The following is a 19730-nucleotide window of genomic DNA, read 5'->3' as shown; positions in this document are numbered from 1 at the left end:
CCATGTGGCCCTCGGTACACAGTGGGCAGTCAGTGGCGTGCGCAGCTGCACGGCTGCCTTGCAGGCCGTGGTAATGGTGCTCCATGCCCGTTCACTCTGACCCCACAACACACCTCCTGACCACCCCTTGATATTCCCTCCCGGCCCTGGCCTGTTGCACGACTGCCAGCACACTTTGGCCATGTTGGACACTTTCTGTGCCCCCCTCTCTCCGCAGCGCCGGTTTCACGATTTTTATTTTAAAATTTAGAGTAGCCAATTATTTTTTCTTTTCCAATTAAGGGGCAATTTAGCATGGCTAATCCACCTAACCAGCACATCTTTGGGTTGTGGGGGTGAAACAAGCGCAGACATGGGGAGAATGTGCAAACTACACACGGACAGTGACACAGGCACAAGAATCGAATCCGGGTCCTCAGCGCCGCAGTCCCAGTGCTAACCACTGCGCACATGCCACCCCTCACCATCGGGATTTTGCACGCTAATCATTTGCCAATGACATTAACTGTACGTGCGTTCTGGAATGCATTGACACCGCTAACAGGGCAACGGAGAATTGCGTTTTGGCATGAAATTGGCACCCGCTATGATTTTGGCGTCAGAACCGATTCTCCACCCAATTGCATTTCCCGATTCCGGCATCGGCCGACGGAAAACCCTGCCCCAGGTTCTCTCTCTCTCGAGTGCTGCGCCACATCTGCTCTTTCTGGGAAGTTGATCAGAACAAAGAGACAGCTGCTTTTAAAAAACTGCAGTCAGATAGAACAGCTGCTCATGTAAGGAACATTAAAGAGTTTAAAGGCTGCAGCTGGGAAGATCAGTCAAACAACCCCCATTCCAGAAAATACCCCTCCAACCCAGCCGAAGTCCCCTGACACCCGCCCCCAATGAAGTAACTCTCTTGACACCCTGAAGACAAGTGTAGGGCACGCACCTGCTTGCAACTACCCCCCCCCCCCCCAACCCCCCCCCCCCCCCCCAAGTGCAAGCCCCAGGCTCCTTTTTCTCAGGACTTCAACTAATTCACACCAGAGGTCTCGAGGCTGGAGGGAGCAGGAACAGCACAGGAGGTCATCGAACCTGGCCTGAACCCCATAATTGCATTCAAATGAATGCAGATGTGGACTTTTGGCATTTTCCCGCCATGTCTGAGCGTGAAATCCGTCGGGTCTGGCGGGACGGACCGGGAGACTAGCAACATGTTTGACGCCCGGCATGTGTTTTTTGCTTGATGCCTGATTCAACGATTCGGACATCTTCAAGAGTGAAGCACGTTCAGCTGCAATGTGAGCTTCATTATTTACCAAGGTAGAAAGTATTTACATTTCCAGGAACAACTGTGGTAAGATTAAGATGGAGGAGGGATCAGGAAACTACATCAGTGCAATTCATGAACTATCAGCAATAAATTATTAAAAATAAAAATATTAAAAAGTGTATTAAAAATCTTAGCTTTAACTACACTTCATGTGATCTCGTTGCCTCAGTAAGTTTACAATTATAGTCAAAGTGTAAACCTATCACATATGCTTCAAAGTGAAGGCACTACATTGTTACCACCAGGAAGAAGGTGCACTTACAGCACAGCAGCTTTTTACATAGAGTATGCACTGTAACTGTGGATGGAGCCATTCTTCAGAGATATATAAAACTTTGGTCTTTAAAATGAGTACTGAATCACAGACATATCCTGATTCAATTAACCCTGCCTCTTTAACTTGACTTCTGGTGGAGACTGCGCTTAGTTTTAACTAATCCATTTTAAGATGAAGGTACTTACGAAGATTTAGATCTAATATAAATGATTTTTAAAAATTTCTCCATTTGTGTAGTCACTAATTTTCGCAGAAACATGTAAAGCTAATGAACAGAAGCAAGTTGTGTGCTGGGCTTCATGTGGAGCATGTCAGTATGAACTATTAAAGTTTGCATTTATTGTTGGTTTTGTTGGTGGTAATTAATGATTTCACAATCGCTTGAGTTAGAGTTGGGGGCATTTAAAATGAAGAGATCGTGAGTTCACTAGAGTTCACAAATTACAGGAGAAAATGCACTCAATCCAAGAAACAATCAGGCTCCTGTTGATGGGTCATATGGACTCGAAACGTTAACTCTGTTTCTCTCTCCACAGATGCTGCCAGACCTGCTGGTTTTATCCAGCATTTTCTGTTTTTATTCTGTTATCTCCTGTGAGGTCTTCAGTAGATTCCTTTTGTGTTGCATTAACGACTTTGATCACAGAATACAAACTACCTAGCTTCACGCACGAACCTGCAATGAAGGAAGATGTTAGTATTTTAGATCTATTTTAGCATTTTAAATAAAACATTATCTACTCCTGTGAATTTCCACAGTCAGTGTAGAAAATAAAATCATTTATTATTTTGATTTCATCAAGTGGTACACAAATAGGGGCTAGAATCTGTCGCAAACCATTGTGTCAATATGCCTAGCAGAAAATAAAAGAAAATGGAATCCTGAAAAGGTAAAACAGATCTTTTTTTAAAAATTAAATTATTGTACCCAATTTTTTATTCTAATTCAGGGGTAATTTAGCATGGCCAATCCACCTACTCTGTACATCTTTGGGTTGTGGGGGTGAGACCCACGCAGTTACGGGGAGAATGTGCAAACTCCACAAGGACAGTGACCCAGGGCTGGGATCATAAGAACACAAGAACTAGGAGCAGGAGTAGGCCATCTGGCCCTTCGAGCCTGCTTCGCCATTCAATGAGGTCATGGCTGACCTTTTGTGGACTCAGCTCGACTTTCCCGCCCGAACACCATAACCCTTCAGTTTTTCTTCAAAAAACTATTGATCTTTATCTGGAAAACATTTAATTAAGGAGCCTCACCTGCTTCACTGGGCAGGGAATTCCATAGATTCACAACCCTTTGGGTGAAGAAGTTCCTCCCAAACTCAGTCCTAAATCGACTTCCCCTTATTTTGAGACTATGCCCCCTAGTTGAGCTTTCACCTGCCAGTGGAAACAACCTCCCTGCATATATCCTATCTATTCCCTTAATAATTTTATATGTTTCTATAAGATCCCCCCGCATCCTTCTAAATCCCAACGAGTACAGTCCCAGTCTACTCAACCTCTCCACGTAATCCAACCCTCTCAACTCTGGGATTAACCTCGTGAATCTCCTCTGCACACTCTCCAGCACCAGTACGTCCTTTCTCAGGTAAGGAGACCAAAACTGAACACAATACTCCAGGTGTGGCCTCACTCACACTTTATACAGTTGCAGCATAACATCCCTCGTCTTAAACTCCATCCCTCTAGCAATAAAGGACAAAACTCCATTCGCCTTCTTAATCACCTGTTGCACCTGTAAACCAACTTTTTGCGACTCATGCACTAGGACACCCAGGTCCCTCTGCAAAGCAGCATGTTTTAATATTTTATCATTTAAATAAAAATCCCTTTTGCTGTTATTCCTACCAAAATGGATAATCTCACATTTGTAAACATTATATTCCATCAGCCATATCCTAGCCAATTCACTTAAACTATCCAAATCCTTCTGCAGACTTCCAGTACCTCTGCACGTTTTGCTTTACCACTCAACAAAGTGTTGTCTGCAAGCTCGGACACATTGCACTTGGTCCCCAACTCCAAATCATCTATGTAAATTGTGAACAATTGTGGGCCCAACACTGATCCCTGAGGGACATGACTAGCTACTGATTGCCAACCAGTGAAACACACATTAATCCCCACTCTCAGATTTCTATTAATTAACCAATCCTCTATCCATGCTATTACTTTACCCTTAACACAATGCATCATTATCTTATGCAGGAACCTTTTGTGTGGCACCTTGTCAGGAGCTTTCTGGAAATCCAGATATACCACATCTATTGGCTCTCCATTGTCTACCACATTGGTAATGTCCTCAAAAAATTCCACTAAATTAGTAAGGCTTGACCTGCCCTTTATGAACCCATGCTGCGTCTGTCCAATGGGACAATTTCCATCCAGATGCCACGTTATTTCTTCCTTGATGTTAGATTCCAGAATCTTGCCTACTACCGAAGTTAAGCTAACTGGCCTCTAATTACCCACTTTCTGCCTACCTCCTTTTTTAAACTGGTGTCACATTTGCTAATTTCCAATCCGCCGGGACCACCCCAGAGTCTAGTGAATTTTGGTGAATTATCACGAGTGCATTTGCAATTTCCCTAGCCATCTCTTTTAGTACCCTGGGATGCATTCCATCAGGGCCAGGAGACTTGTCCACCTTTAGCCCCATTAATTTGCCCATCACTACCTCCTTAGTGATAACAATCGTCTCAACGTCCTCACCTGTCATAGCCTCATTTCCATTAGTTATTGGCATGTTATTTGCATATTCCACTGTGAAGCAGGGTCCTCAGCGCCATGAGGTAGCAGCGCTAACCACTGCGCCACAGTGCTACCCAATAAAACAGTCTTAAATCGTGGTTTACAGATTAAATGAGACAGCTAGAAAGCTAGCTTCAACTATAGTCCAGCAGCTCCTTATCGGCTGTTAAGTTGGACATAACTTTCAGCACCTTCTGCAATAAGTATACCCCCCCATCACTAAGAACTGCTGATAGCAGAAGATTGCTCCAACTCATTTCCATAGAGACACTTTTGATGTGTTTGCTGACAAATATTTTTCTGACAATGTTTTAGAAAATTGAATGAGGCAGGATCAAAGCAGGGAAAAGGCTTCATTTTAGTCATTAATCCCTTTTAAGAATTTGCTCCGACTTAATACTTGCTTGTATCTACAGTACTAAGTTCCAACCTACCATGTGAAGATTCTTCAATGGTTAATACTTTCCGTTGGTTCAGGACTTGGTGATCGGAGCTGTTGAAATGATTGTTTAATCTGAAACAGAGATTTTGCTATCAATGACTAGTCAGCAATGTGTTACATTTTATTATATCGCCCTGGACTTCCTCCAATTAACTATTGGCAAGACTCGTGTTATTGTCTTCTGTCCCCGCCCTAAACCCTATTCATTAGATACTGACTCCATCGCTCTTGCCTTGGGTCACGTTTTTCGCCATTTAACCTGATATCTCCTTGGTTGGCTCTAAGTCATATTTTCTTCTGTATATTGCTCTGAAGCACCTTGGGACATTTTATTTTGTTAAAGAAGCTACATAAATATAAGTTACTATTGCCCGGCGTCATTGTATATTGTGTTTCTCAGTCATGTGCTGTCCGGCATTATATTCTGTTGTGTTGCCCTGTATCATGTCTCTCTTTGTTACTGTAGATTTAGTTGCATTGTATCATTGGGCTGCATGCTGTGTATTAATGTATCCATATTGTATAGTCCTGTGCTGTTGTATATTTTGTTATCCTAATTATATTGTCTTACATTATTGTAAATAATGGCTGGGATTCTCCGAGTTCACCCCACCAAGGCTGCCAGTGAGAACGGTGAATTCCGCCAAACCCTCATTCACTGCAGCGGGACTGGAGAATCCCACCGGAGTCAACGGATGAAGAATTCCGGCCAATGTTTTCCGATATTTTTCTGTATATTACGTTTGCATTGTCCCCTCATCATGTTGTCCTGTATTATTGCATATTGGGATGTGATTGGCAAAACAGAATTGGGAACAGCTACTATAATAATAATCTTTAGTGTCACAAGTAGGCTTACATGAACACTGCAATGATGTTACTCTGAAAATCCCCTAATTGCCACACTCCGGCGCCTTTTCGGGTACACAGAGGGAGAATTCAGAATGTCCAATTAACCTAACAAGCACGTCTTTCAGGACTTGAAAATAAATTAGTGTTGGTGTAATTGGGAGGCATTCAATGAGGATGGAGGGTTCAGAACAATTGAGAGAGATAGACTTGCATTTATACAGCACCTTTCATGACCACTGGACGTAAAGCACTTGATAGCCAAAGGTGACGTTTTTGAAGTGTAGTCACTGGGTGAAAGTCTCCACTTGGGAGACAATGGGCAGGATTCTCCGTTGCCCAACGCCAAAATCGTGTTCGCTAATCGGGCGGAGAATGGGCTCCGATGCCCAAATCGAGGTTGGCGCCGGTTTGACGCCGGTCAGCCATGTTCTGCCTCATTGGAAATGGCGTCCTTGTGGCGCCGTTGCAACAGCATTGGCGCATAATCTGCCGGCCCTCCACCCTCGACGGGCTAAATTTCCAACAGCGTGGGACACATGTGGTCTCAGCCGTGCAGGAACCGGCGTGGCGGCTGCGGACTCTGTCCAGCGTCGGCAGACTGAGCCGGGATCTGAGCCGCTGGGCGGGGGTGGGGGGGGGGGGGGTGGGGGGAAGGTAGGACTTCTGCAAGGGCTGGGGGGACTAGTGGGGGGTGGCCAGAGGTTGGGCTGTGACGTCGTGGAAGGCGGGTCAGGTCTACGCATGGCTGGCGCCATGTTGTACGGCGCGACCGCTGCAGATCGTCATTGTTATAACCTGCCCACTTACCATTGGCTGGGGACTAATGCCAATCCCACAATCATGTGGGAGTATGAGCTTCCCCAATGAGGGGGGCGGAGAGACCATTAGTAAACTCCTAGTATAAATAAAGCTGGCCAGTTTAGGAACCAGCAGGAAGGACTGTGCAGCAAGGACTGTTGCTGCTGTTATATATATATGTATATATATATGTTATTGTAAATAAATGTTATTACTTTGTATCCTTAAAACTCGTGCTGGATTCTTCGTGGCCCTCACAAAACTGGCGACGAAGGTTAAAGAGAATAGCTGTCTACACTGCTGAAGCCACCTCCCTGGATTTTTGTTGGATACAGGTTGGAAGTTGTTTTCTATTATGCCATGCCTCTGTACGGACGTTTGGATGTTTTTGATGCTGCGCTGGAAAGCTGGAACCAGTACACACAACGGATGCGTTACTATTTCCGGGCAAACAATATCACTGAAAACGTGCGCCAGGTGGTCATATTGCTCACCGCCTGCGGCCCGCATACGTTTGGGATGATTAGGAGCCTTACGTACCCAGCTGCGCCGGACACCAAAACGTTTGATGAACTTGTGAAAATAGTGGGGCAACATTTTAACCCAACCCTGTCCACGATAGTCCAGCGTTACCGGTTTAATACCGCTGAGAGGACCCCTGGAGAATCCCTTGCCAATTTTCTATCCAGGCTACGCAGGATTGCGGAGTACTGTGACTATGGTGAGACCTTGTCAGAAATGTTACGCGACCGTTTGGTTTGCGGTATTAACAATGCGGCCACCTAGAGAAAGTTGTTAGCTGAGCCAACATTGACTTTTCAACAGGCCATTCAAATAGTATTGTCCCGAGAGAGCGCAGAACGAGGAGTGCAGGAGCTACAGGGAATGGAAGTGCATGCCTTGGGGCGCAACCCCTTCCATCCGAAAACGTCCCCCCGCACTCCTGCGGTACCTTGGGCGAGGCAACGACCGGACCGACGCCAGTGGCCGTCGGACATTCCTCCCCGAAGGGAGCCTTCTCCAGAACCAATGGATGAGGAGCCATGTCCGTGTCAGACTTGTAGGCGCCGACCCCGTCGCGGACGGCGGTCCTGGGGGCCGCCGTCGTTCCGACCGAAACTGGGACCAGCCCAGGGGCCGTAACTGGGACCAGCCCTGGGGCCTTACCTTCCATGTGGATGAACCTGCGACGACTACTCCTGAGGACGTGGAGACGGAGGACGACTGCCTGCAGTTGCATTCTGTGGCAGCTCCCCGTGTGGCCCCCATTAAGGTGACAGTACGGGTCAATGGCCACCCGCTTGAGATGGAGTTGGACACTGGCGCAGCGGTCTCAGTGATCGCCCAGAGAACATTCGACCGCATCAAGCAGGGTAGACAGACCCTTACATTAACCGACTCACAGGCCAGGTTGGCCACCTACACGGGGGAACCACTGGACATTGCAGGCACTACAATGACCCCTGTTGTTTATGGACGCCAGGAGGGGCGTTTCCCACTTATCGTGGTGCGCGGCCATGGGCCCAGCCTGTTGGGTCGGGACTGGTTGCGCCATTTGCGGTTGCAATGGCAGCACATCCTCCAAACAGTTTCTGAAGGGTTGACTGAGGTGCTAGGACGATACCCAGATGTATTCCAGCCTGGTTTGGGGAAAATAAAAGGGGCCGTAGCCCGTATCCAAGTCGAACCAGGAGCCACGCTATTTCCGGGCGCGCCCGGTGCCTTACGCTTTGTTCGAGAAGGTAGAAGGGGAGCTCACTCGTTTGGAGAGTTTGGGTATTATCAGGCCCGTCCATTTTGCTGACTGGGCAGCACCAATTGTACCTGTAATGAAGCCAGATGCCACAGTTCGCTTGTGTGGCGACTATAAACTTACAGTGAATACGGCTTCCCGACTCGACCGATATCCAATGCCTCGCATAGAGGATCTCTACGCGAAGCTTGCAGGTGGACTCTCGTTCACAAAATTAGATATGAGTCACGCCTACCTGCAGTTGGAGCTGGACCCTGCCTCCCGACCATATGTAACGATTAATACACACCGGGGCCTGTATGAATATACACATTGCCCTTTGGAGTATTCTCTGCCTGCGCAATTTTTCAACGTGTTATGGAGGGCATTTTGAGAGGTTTACCACGTGTTGCTGTCTACTTAGATGACGTTTTGATTACAGGGACGTCGGAGCAGGAACATTTGGAAAATCTGGAGGCTGTCCTTAGACGCCTTTCGGAGGCTGGAGTCCATTTACGTCGCACTAAGTGCGTATTTCAGGCAAAGGAAGTAGTCTACCTAGGTTATCGGATGGACCGCGAAGGTTTGCACCCCGTCGCAGAGAAGGTGCGTGCAATTCAACAGGCCCCTGCCCCGACTGACACTTCGCATCTTCGTTCTTTTCTCGGTCTCGTAAACTATTACGGGAAGTTCCTCCCCAATCTGGCAACTACGCTGGCCCCCTTACACCTGCTGCTAAAGAAAAATTACACCTGGGTTTGGGGTCAGCCGCAAGAAACCGATTTCCGGCGGGTAAAGCAACAATTGTCGTCGTCTGGGTTACTAACCCACTATGATCCTGGAAAGCCTTTGCTCGTCACATGTGATGCATCCCCGTATGGTATTGGGGCCGTCCTGTCCCACAAGATGGAGAACGGGGCCGAGCGACCGATAGCTTTCGCCTCCTGCACATTGACTGCAGCGGAGAAAAAGTACGCGCAGATCGAGAAGGCGGGCCTGGCAGTGGTTTTTGCGGTGTAACGCTTCCACCAGTACGTGTATGGCCGCCATTTCACTATTGTGACTGATCATAAGCCTCTGCTGGGACTTTTCAGAGAGGATAAGCCAATACCGCCCATTGCTTCCGCACGGATCCAGCGCTGGGCTTTATTGCTTGCTGCATGCGAGTATTCTCTGGAGCACAAACCAGGTACGCAGATAGCAAATGCCGACGCACTGAGCCGATTGCCTTTATCGACCGGCCCCATGTCGACCCCCACGACCGGTGAGGTGGTTGCAACCCTAAATTTTATGGACACCTTGCCTGTCACGGCATCACAGATCCGTGAGTGGACCCAGACGGAGCCAGTCCTGTCAAAGGTTCGGCACATAGTCCTGTGTGGTGGGCAGCATAGACAGCTCCCAGGCGAGTTGCGGGCATTTTCCTCCAAGCTGTCTGTGGTAGTATGTATTGGGGGTCATGTGGGACTGGAAGCCCTAATGTCATTGGCTGACAGATCCCGGATCCTGGTGGCCGTTGACCTCAAGCTCCGCCCTGAAGGCGGAGTATAAGAATCCGGAGTCTTCCCCCGCAGGCCAGTTTACTATCGAGCTGCGGGGGAACAGACACGCTTAATAAAGCCTCGTCGACTTCACTCTATTCGTCTCACGGAGTCTTTGTGCGCTACAATTTATTAAGCGTGCCTAAAAAAAAAAAGGACTATGGAGCTCAGGATCATTCCGGAATGCCTGAGGATCAGCCCCCACGCAGTGAACGCGGCAGCAGCCTTCAAGCACTGGCAGACTTGCTTCGAGGCCTACCTCAGAACGACCACCGGCCGAGTCTCAGAAGACCAAAAACTGCAGGTCCTGCACTCGAGGGTGAGCATGGAGATTTTCTCCCTCATCGAAGACTCGGAGGATTTCCAGACGGCGTTCGCAGCACTGAAAAGTCTCTATGTCCGCCCTGTTAACCAAATCTACGCTCGCTACCAGCTCGCGACGAGACGGCAAGCTCCCGGAGAATCGATGGACGAGTTCTACGCCGCGCTGCTGATTTTGGGACGAGCCTGCAGCTGCCCGTCGGTGAACGCAAACGAACACACGGACATGTTAATGCGCGATGCTTTTGTGGCAGGTATGCAATCCTCCCAAATCCATCAAAGACTTCTAGAAAAAGAGTCGCTAGGACTCTCAGAGGCACGGGCCCTAGCAGCCTCCCTAGACGTGGCCGCGCGTAATACCCGCGCCTACGGCCCCGACCGCGCGGCAACCCATTGGGCCCCGTCGCGGCAAACCCCCTACCCCCCCCCCCGGACACCCCACAGGCTTGCGCGGTCCAAACGCCGAGTCGCACCGGGGGCGCCCGCTGTTATTTCTGCGGCCAGGCGAAACACCCCCGACAGCGCTGCCCGGCCCGCGCAGCTATCTGCAAAAGCTGCGGGAAAAAGGGCCATTATGCGGTTGTGTGCCGGTCCCGCGAGGTCGCCGCCATCCCGGGAGCACAGGGAGCCCTGTAAGCAGTTTACGCGCCCCAACCCCCCCAGCACGCCATGTACGACCCGCAGGCGCAGCCGCTCTGGGTCCCGACCACCGCGGACCCGGGAGAACTGGGAGCCCTGCACGCCGCCTACGTTCCCCAACCCCCCTCCCCGCAGCCCATGTATGACCCGCCGCCGGCGCTACCGCTTTGGGTCCCGGCCAACACTCTCCACGGAGAGGAGGGAGTTTTCCGCGTCCCTAACGCCACCCTAACCCCCACCCCGCGCCCCACGCCTGACCCGCCGGCGCCACCTACTTGGGCCCCGACCACCGCTGTCCCCGGTGAGGGAGCTCCGCGCGGTCCTAGCGCTCGGGGTTCTAGCGCTCGCGGTCCTAGCGCTCGCGGTCCTAGCACTCCCCAGCCCCCCCAGCACACCATGTGCGTCCCGCAGACGCCGCCATTTTGGGTCCCGGCCACCATGAGGGGAGGAGGGGCGCCGATGTGCGACCCGCAGACGCCGCCATTTTGGGTCCCAGCCACAACGAGGGGAGGAGGGGCGCCGCCATCTTGGACCGCCCCAGACCTTTACGACGCATGGGGCGGCCATTTTGTCCACCCCCGCCGCCATCTTGTGACCCCCCAGCCACGTGCGATGTATGGGGGTGGCCATTTTGTTCATCCCCGACGCCATCTTGGACGGCAACAACGGACCCCAGTCCACTACTACAACCACGGCTCGCTTCAATTACGCTCGATCAAGCTCGGCCCCGGACACTCCAGACGACGTCGACAACGGTACTAAGAAACGGCCACGAGACGTAATGCCGAGTCGACTCCGGGAGCACGGAAAGCTTTATACACCCCGACACGGTAAGACGCTGTTCCTTGACCACCTATCCCAGCGCACAAAAGATTTGCCTAGCTGCAGGATCCCACTCCGTACAGATCCAGGGATTCTGCATAGTTACCCTAACGGTGCAGGGGAGGGAGTTCAAAAACTACAAACTAAACGTCCTTCCCCAACTCTGTGCCCCCACCTTGCTGGGATTAGATTTCCAATGCAATCTACAGAGCCTTACGTCAAATTCGGCGGCCCCATACCCCCACTCACTATCTGCGGCCTCGCAACCCTCAAGGTGCAACCCCCGTCCTTGTTTGCGAACCTCACCCCGGATTGCAAACCCGTCGCCACTAGGAGCAGACGGTACAGCGCCCAGGACCGGACCTTCATTCGCTCCGAAGTCCAGCGGCTACTAAAGGAGGGCATAATCCAGGCCAGCAATAGTCCCTGGAGAGCGCAGGTGGTAGTGGTGAAGACAGGGGAGAAACAAAGGATGGTCATTGACTATAGCCAGACCATCAACAGGTACACACAACTAGACGCGTACCCTCTCCCACGCATATCCGACATGGTCAATCGGATTGCCCAATATAAAGTCTTCTCCACCGTGGGCCTCAAGTCCGCCTACCATCAGCTCCCCATCCGCCCAAGTGACCACAAGTACACAGCCTTCGAGGCAGACGGGCGATTATACCATTTCCTACGGGTCCCTTTTGGCGTCACAAACGGGGTCTCGGTCTTCCAACGGGAGATGGACCGAATGGTTGATCAACATGGGTTACGGGCCACGTTCCCGTACCTCGACAATGTAACCATCTGCGGCCACGATCAGCAGGACCACGACGCCAACCTCCAAAAATTCCTCCAGACCGCCAAAGCCTTGAACCTCACGTACAACGAGGACAAGTGTGTTTTTAGCACCGACCGGCTAGCCATTCTGGGCTACGTAGTGCGCAATGGGATAATAGGCCCCGACCCCGAACGTATGCGCGCACTCATGGAATTTCCCCTCCCGCACTGCCCAAAAGCCCTGAAACGCTGCTTGGGGTTCTTTTCGTACTACGCCCAGTGGGTCCCCCAGTACGCAGACAAGGCCCGCCCCCTGATACAGACCACGACCTTCCCTCTGTCGACAGAGGCTTGCCAGGCCTTCAGCCGCATCAAAGCGGATATTGCAAAGGCCACGATGCGCGCCATCGACGAGTCCCTCCCTTCCAGGTCGAGAGCGACGCCTCCGACGTAGCTCTAGCGGCCACCCTTAACCAAGCGGGCAGACCTGTGGCCTTTTTCTCCCGGACCCTCCACGCCTCAGAAATCCGCCACTCTTCAGTAGAAAAGGAAGCCCAAGCCATAGTGGAAGCTGTGCGACATTGGAGGCATTACCTGGCCGGCAGGAGATTCACTCTCCTCACGGACCAACGGTCGGTAGCCTTCATATTCGATAGTGCACAGCGGGGCAAAATCAAAAACGACAAAATCTTAAGGTGGAGGATCGAGCTCTCCACCTTCAACTATGAGATTTTGTATCGTCCCGGAAAGCTGAACGAGCTGTCCGATGCCCTATCCCGCGGCACATGTGCCAACGCACAAATTGACCGCCTCCAAGCCCTCCACGAGGACCTCTGCCACCCGGGGGTCACTCGGTTTTATCACTTCATCAAGTCCCGCAATCTCCCATACTCTTTAGAGGAGGTCCGTACAGTCACAAGGGACTGCCACATCTGCGCGGAATGCAAGCCGCATTTTTTCAGGCCAGATGGAGCGCACCTGATTAAGGCTTCCCGCCCCTTTGAACGCCTCAGTCTCGATTTCAAAGGGCCCCTTCCCTCCACCGACCGCAACGCATATTTTCTTAATGTAGTGGACGAATACTCCCGCTTTCCTTTTGCCATTCCCTGTTCTGACATGACCGCGGCCACAGTCATTAAAGCCCTGAACAGCATCTTCACACTGTTCGGTTACCCCGCATACGTCCACAGCGACAGGGGGTCCTCTTTCATGAGTGACGAGCTGCGCCAGTTCCTGCTCAGCAAGGGCAGAGCCTCAAGCAGGACGACCAGCTACAACCCCCGGGGGAACGGGCAAGTAGAAAGGGAGAACGGCACAGTCTGGAAGGCCGTCCTACTGGCCCTACGGTCCAGGGACCTCCCAGTTTCACGGTGGCAGGAGGTCCTCCCGGACGCTCTCCATTCCATCCGGTCATTATTATGTACGAGCACTAATCAAACGCCTCATGAGCGTCTCCTTGTCTTCCCTAGGAGGTCCTCCTCTGGAACGTCGCTGCCGACCTGGCTGGCGGCCCCAGGACCCATCCTGCTCCGAAAGCATGTGCGGGCACATAATGCGGACCCGTTGGTCGAAAGGGTTCACCTCCTCCACGCGAACCCCCAGTACGCCTACGTGGAGTACCCCGACGGCCGACAGGACACGGTCTCCCTGCGGGATCTGGCGCCCGCCGGCAACACGCACACCCCCCCGCCACCATCAACCCAACCCCCCCCTTCCTGCCACCGCCGCACCCCGCGACCGCCCCCTTCCCAGGAGGATCGGTTCCCCTCCCCTCAGCACCGACCAAGAATCAAGCCCGAGCTGAAACCGTACGGCTCCTGGAGGCGACAACACTGGTACAAGCACCACCACCACCGCCGGGGCCGAGGCGATCGACACGGACGACCAGACCGCCCGACCGACTCGTGTTCACAAGAACATTTTGCTTTTCTTCCTATACCCTCTGTAAATAGTTGCAACAGGACGAAATTGTCCAATACTGTATTGCCATGTGAATGTTTTGTCCTCCCAGGACCAGCCCTGTAAACCCTTACCACCATACGAAGCATCACCCCGCCGGGTTCATTTTTGACAAGGGGTGAATGTGGTAGTATGTATTGGGGGTCATGTGGGACTGGAAGCCCTAATGTCATTGGCTGACAGATCCCGGGTCCTGGTTGGCCGTTGACCTCAAGCTCCGCCCTGAAGGCGGAGTATAAGAAGCCGGAGTCTTCCCCCGCAGGACAGTTTACTATCGAGCTGCGGGGGAACAGACACGCTTAATAAAGCCTCATCGACTTCACTCTATTCGTCTCACGGAGTCTTTGTGCGCTACACTGTCAGAATTCAGCGTGGAAGACGGCATCCTCTTGTGGGGGACGTGTGAGATTGTCCCGGAAAAAAGCCAGGAGCTGATACTAACAGACTTGCACAATGGGCATCCAGGTGTGACCAAAATGAAAATGTTGGCCCGGAGTTATGTCTGGTGGCCAGGCCTCGACACCGACATTGAGAAGGTGGCCCAAAACTGCTCCATTTGCCAGGAGCATCAGAAGCTTCCGCCGGCCGCGCCCCTACATCACTGGGAATGGCCAGGGCGGCCTTGGGCATGCTTGCATGCAGATTTCGCAGGCCCTTTTCAAGGATCCATGTTCCTTCTATTAATTGACGCCCAGTCTAAATGGCTAGAGGTGCATAAGATGCAGGGGACAACGTCCTGCGCAACAATTGAAAAGATGCGTTTGTCGTTTAGTACGCATGGCCTTCCCGAGGTGCTGGTCACGGATAACGGCACTCCATTCTCGAGTGAGGAGTTTGCGAGGTTCACGAAGATGAACGGCATACGCCATATCCGCACTGCCCCTTACCACCCGGCTTCAAATGAGTTGGCAGAGCAGACATTCAAAAGAGGCCTAAAGAAGCAGTCTTCCGGATCAATGGACACGAGACTGGCTCGCTTTTTGTTTATGTATAGGACCACCCCCCGTGCGGTGACTGGGGTAGCTCCCGCAGAACTCCTAATGGGCCGGAGACTTCGCACCCGCCTTAGTATGGTTTTCCCGGGCATTGGCGCAAAAGTACGCCGCACACAAGAACGGCAGGGACAGGGATTTTCTCGGCATCGGCCGATTCGGCAGTTTGCGCCCGGTGACCCAGTGTTCGTTCGGAATTTTGCTGGTGGTGCCCAGTGGGTTCCTGGTGTAATCTTTCGCCAAACGGGCCCTATATCTTACCAGGTGCAAGCCCAGGGTCGTCTCCAGCGCAAACATGTAGACCACGTTCGGTCCAGAAGACTATCCCCTCAAAAGATTCCCCGCCCCTGAGCTCATTTCTACATCCGCAGAGACCAGAGACAAGGGAAGGTAGTCCTCACAATCTTCCACTGGTGCCTCACTCGAAGCCTGCGCAGGTCATTGCAGAACCGAATGGAGATAGAGACGCTGACATGACGGAGGCAGCAGACTCTGACTCCGAGATGGAGACACAGGATGCATCAGAGGGGGAATCCTCGGGTCCACGGGCCGTGGATGTACAACCGTTGCGCCGTTCATCACGGAAGCGCCGGTCTCCGTCTTGTTACACGCCGCCTGATCCAGCGCCGCGTGCAAATGGTGTCCGGCCTGCGGCAAAACGAGTCCGACGCCCTCCTTCACCAGGGTCTTCGGTGGATTCCTTGGACTTTGGGGGGGAGGGATGTTATAACCTGCCTATTTACCATTGGCTGGGAACTAATGACAATCCCACAATCCTGTGGGAGTATGAGCTTCCCCAATGAGGGGGACGGAGAAACCATTAGTAAACTCCTAGTATAAATAAAGCTGGCCAGCTTAGGAACCAGCAGGAAGGAGTGTGTAGTGAGGGAAGTTGTTGCTGCTGTTGTATATATATGTTATTGTAAATAAATGTTATTACTTTGTATCCTTAAAACTCGTGCTGGATTCTTCGTGGCCCTCACAAAAGTCATCCATGCGCATGCGCAGCCCAGGACCTGACCATTCTCCGGCCTTTTTCGGAGCAGAAGATGGGAATTTCACCCAACGCTGGAGCAAGTCCAACACTGGTCCTGGAATCGGTACAAGGTCAGCGCTGGTTTCTTGGTCATAAAAGACCACAAATGCTCCGCTGGCTCCGTCAGTAGCCACAGAAAGGGAGAATTCAGCCCAATGTCTCCCACGGAAGCTGAATTGCACCTGATTTGCACTCCCAAAATAAGGAAGCTATCCCCACTCCTTCGCCATGCAAATTAATGCATGGCGAGGATTGCAAGGGATTCTCGAGGGAATCCTGCTATTGGGCGACCCATTCAAAATGGAGGCCCGATATTGAGGTTCCACAGCTGGCTACCTCCCACCCGCATCACAATTCAACCTCCCTCTTCCCACTGTGCAATTCAGCCCCCCACCTATGTTCCACCTATGTTTCTTGTTCCTCTCCCACCACCCCAGTTCGGTATGGTGATGTGATGAGACCCCCATTTGTGGGGATCAGTGGCGTCACCTTGGGTCTTCTCGGCAAAGCCAGGGAACCGGATCCATTTCCGCACATCTCTGTACATCACCGTACATCTCCGTACATCACTGCACATCACAGCACATCTCTGTACATCACCGTATATCTCCGCACATCTCTGTACATCACCGTACATCTCCGTACATAACTGCACATCACAGTACATCTCTGTACATCACCGTATATCTCCGTACATCTCTGTACATCACCGTACATCTCCGTACATAACTGCACATCACAGTACACCTCTGTACATCACCGTATATCTCCGTACATCTCCGTACATCTCTGTACATCTCCGTACATTACTGCACATCACCGTACATCTCTGTACATCACCGTACATCTCTGTACATCACCGTACATCTCCGTACATCACTGCACATCACAGCACATCTCTGTACATCACCGTATATCTCCGCACATCTCTGTACATCACCGTACATCTCCGTACATAACTGCACATCACAGTACATCTCTGTACATCACCGTATATCTCCGTACATCTCTGTACATCACCGTACATCTCCGTACATAACTGCACATCACAGTACACCTCTGTACATCACCGTATATCTCCGTACATCTCCGTACATCTCTGTACAGCTCCGTACATCACTGCACATCATTGTTCATCACTCCACATCATCGTACATCTCTGTACATCTCCGTACATTACTGCACATCACCGTACATCTCTGTACATCACCGTACATCTCTGTACATCACCGTACATCTCTGCACAGCTCCGTACATCACTGCACATCATTGTTCATCACTCCACATCACTGTACATCTCTGTACATCTCCGTACATTACTGCACATCACCGTACATCTCTGTACATCACCGTACATCTCTGTACATCACCGTACATCTCTGCACAGCTCCGTACATCACTGCACATCACCGTACATCTCTGCACAGCTCCGTACATCACTCCACATCACCGTACATCTCTGCACAGCTCCGTACATCTCTGTACATCACCGTACATCTCTGTACATCACCGTACATCTCTGCACAGCTCCGTACATCACTCCACATCACCGTACATCTCTGCACAGCTCCGTACATCACTCCACATCACCGTACATCTCTGCACAGCTCCGTACATCTCTGTACATCACCGTGCATCTCTGTACATCACTGCACAGCTCCGTACATCTCTGTACAGCTCCGTACATCACTGCACATCATTGTTCATCACTCCACATCACCGTACATCTCCGTACATCTCTGTACATCTCCGTACATCACTGCACATCACCATACATCTCTGTACATCACCGTACGTCTCCGTACATCTCTGTACATCACCGTGCATCTCTGTACATCACTGCACAGCTCCGTACATCTCTGTACATCTCCGTACATCATTGCACATCATTGTTCATCACTCCACATCACCGTACATCTCTGTACATCACTGTTTATCTCTGCACAGCTCCGTACATCACTGCACAGCTCCGTACATCTCTGCACAGCTCCGTACATCTCTGCACAGCTCCGTACATCACTGCACAGCTCCGTACATCACTCCACATCACCGTACATCTCTGTACATCACTGTTTATCTCTGCACAGCTCCGTACATCACTGCACATCATTGTTCATCACTCCACATCACCGTACATCTCTGTACATCACCGTACATCTCTGTACATCACTGCACAGCTCCGTACATCTCTGTACAGCTCCGTACATCACTGCACATCATTGTTCATCACTCCACATCACCATACATCTCTGTACAGCTCCTTACATCTCCTTACATCCCTGTACATCACCGTACATTTCCGTACATCACTCCACATCACAGTACATCTCTGTACAGCTCCGTACATCTCTGTACATCTCTGCACAGCTCCGTACGTCTCCGTACATCTCTGCACAGCTCCGTACATCTCTGTACATCACCGTACGTCTCCGTACATCACTCCGCATCACTGTACATCTCCTTCCATCTCTGTACATCACCGTACATCTCCTTACATCTCTGTACATCACCGTACATCTCCATACATCTCTGTACATCACTGTACATCACTGCACATCATTGTTCATCACTCCGCATCACCGTACGTCTCCGTACATCACCGTACATCTCTGTACATCACCGTACATCTCTGTACATCACTGCACATCATTGTTCATCACTCCACATCACCGTACATCTCTGTACATCACCGTACATCTCTGTACATCACCGTACATCTCTGTACATCACTGCACATCATTGTTCATCACTCCACATCACCGTACATCTCTGTACATCACCGTGCATCTCTGTACATCACCGTGCATCTCTGTACATCACTGTACATCTCTGTACAGCTGCGTACCTCTCTTTACAGCTGCGTACATCTCTGTACAGCTCCATACATCTCTGTACATCACCGTACATCTCTGTACAGCTCCATACATCTCAGTACATCACCGTGCATCTCTGTACATCACTGTACATCTCTGTACAGCTGCGTACCTCTCTTTACAGCTGCGTACATCTCTGTACAGCTCCATACATCTCTGTACATCACCGTACATCTCTGTACAGCTCCGTACATCACGGTACATCTCAGTACATCACTGTTGTACATCATCGTGCATCTCTGTACATCATCGTAGATCTCTGTACATCACCGTGCATCTCTGTACAGCTCTGTACATCTCTGTACAGCTCTGTACATCACCGTGCATCTCTGTACAGCTCTGTCTGTACAGCTCTGTACATCACCGTAGATCTCTGTACATCACCGTGCATCTCTGTACAGCTCTGTACATCACCGTACATCACTGTGCATCGCTGTACATCACTGCACATCACTGTATATTTCTGTACATCACAGTACAACTGTGTTGGTCACTGTACAACTCTGTTGTTCACTGTACAACTTGTACATCACAGTGCATCACCGTACATCACCATACATCACTGTGCATCACTGTACATCTCTGTACATCTCTGTACATCAC

At 51.0% G+C, this 19730-nt stretch overlaps 1 protein-coding gene across 4 annotated transcripts in view; it reads right to left on the bottom strand.

The window, feature by feature from the left end:
• Positions 1–1914: 1914 nt before the first annotated feature.
• The window catches only part of itprid1 (ITPR interacting domain containing 1), a 302950-nt gene continuing 285134 nt past the window's right edge, over positions 1915–19730 (bottom strand). For all 4 annotated transcript variants that reach the window (XM_072467364.1, XM_072467365.1, XM_072467366.1 and 1 more), the window contains 2 exons: positions 4787–4866; positions 1915–2271 (listed from right to left, as the gene is read on the bottom strand). In XM_072467364.1, the coding sequence (XP_072323465.1) occupies positions 4801–4866 (66 nt within the window). In that variant the 3' untranslated portion in view covers positions 1915–2271; positions 4787–4800. The remainder of the gene's footprint in view (positions 2272–4786; positions 4867–19730) is intronic.

The sequence above is a fragment of the Scyliorhinus torazame genome, chromosome 11 (assembly GCF_047496885.1).
Source record: "Scyliorhinus torazame isolate Kashiwa2021f chromosome 11, sScyTor2.1, whole genome shotgun sequence".
Taxonomy (NCBI): Eukaryota; Metazoa; Chordata; class Chondrichthyes; order Carcharhiniformes; family Scyliorhinidae; genus Scyliorhinus; species Scyliorhinus torazame.
This window is presented reverse-complemented; position numbering and strand designations above follow the sequence as displayed.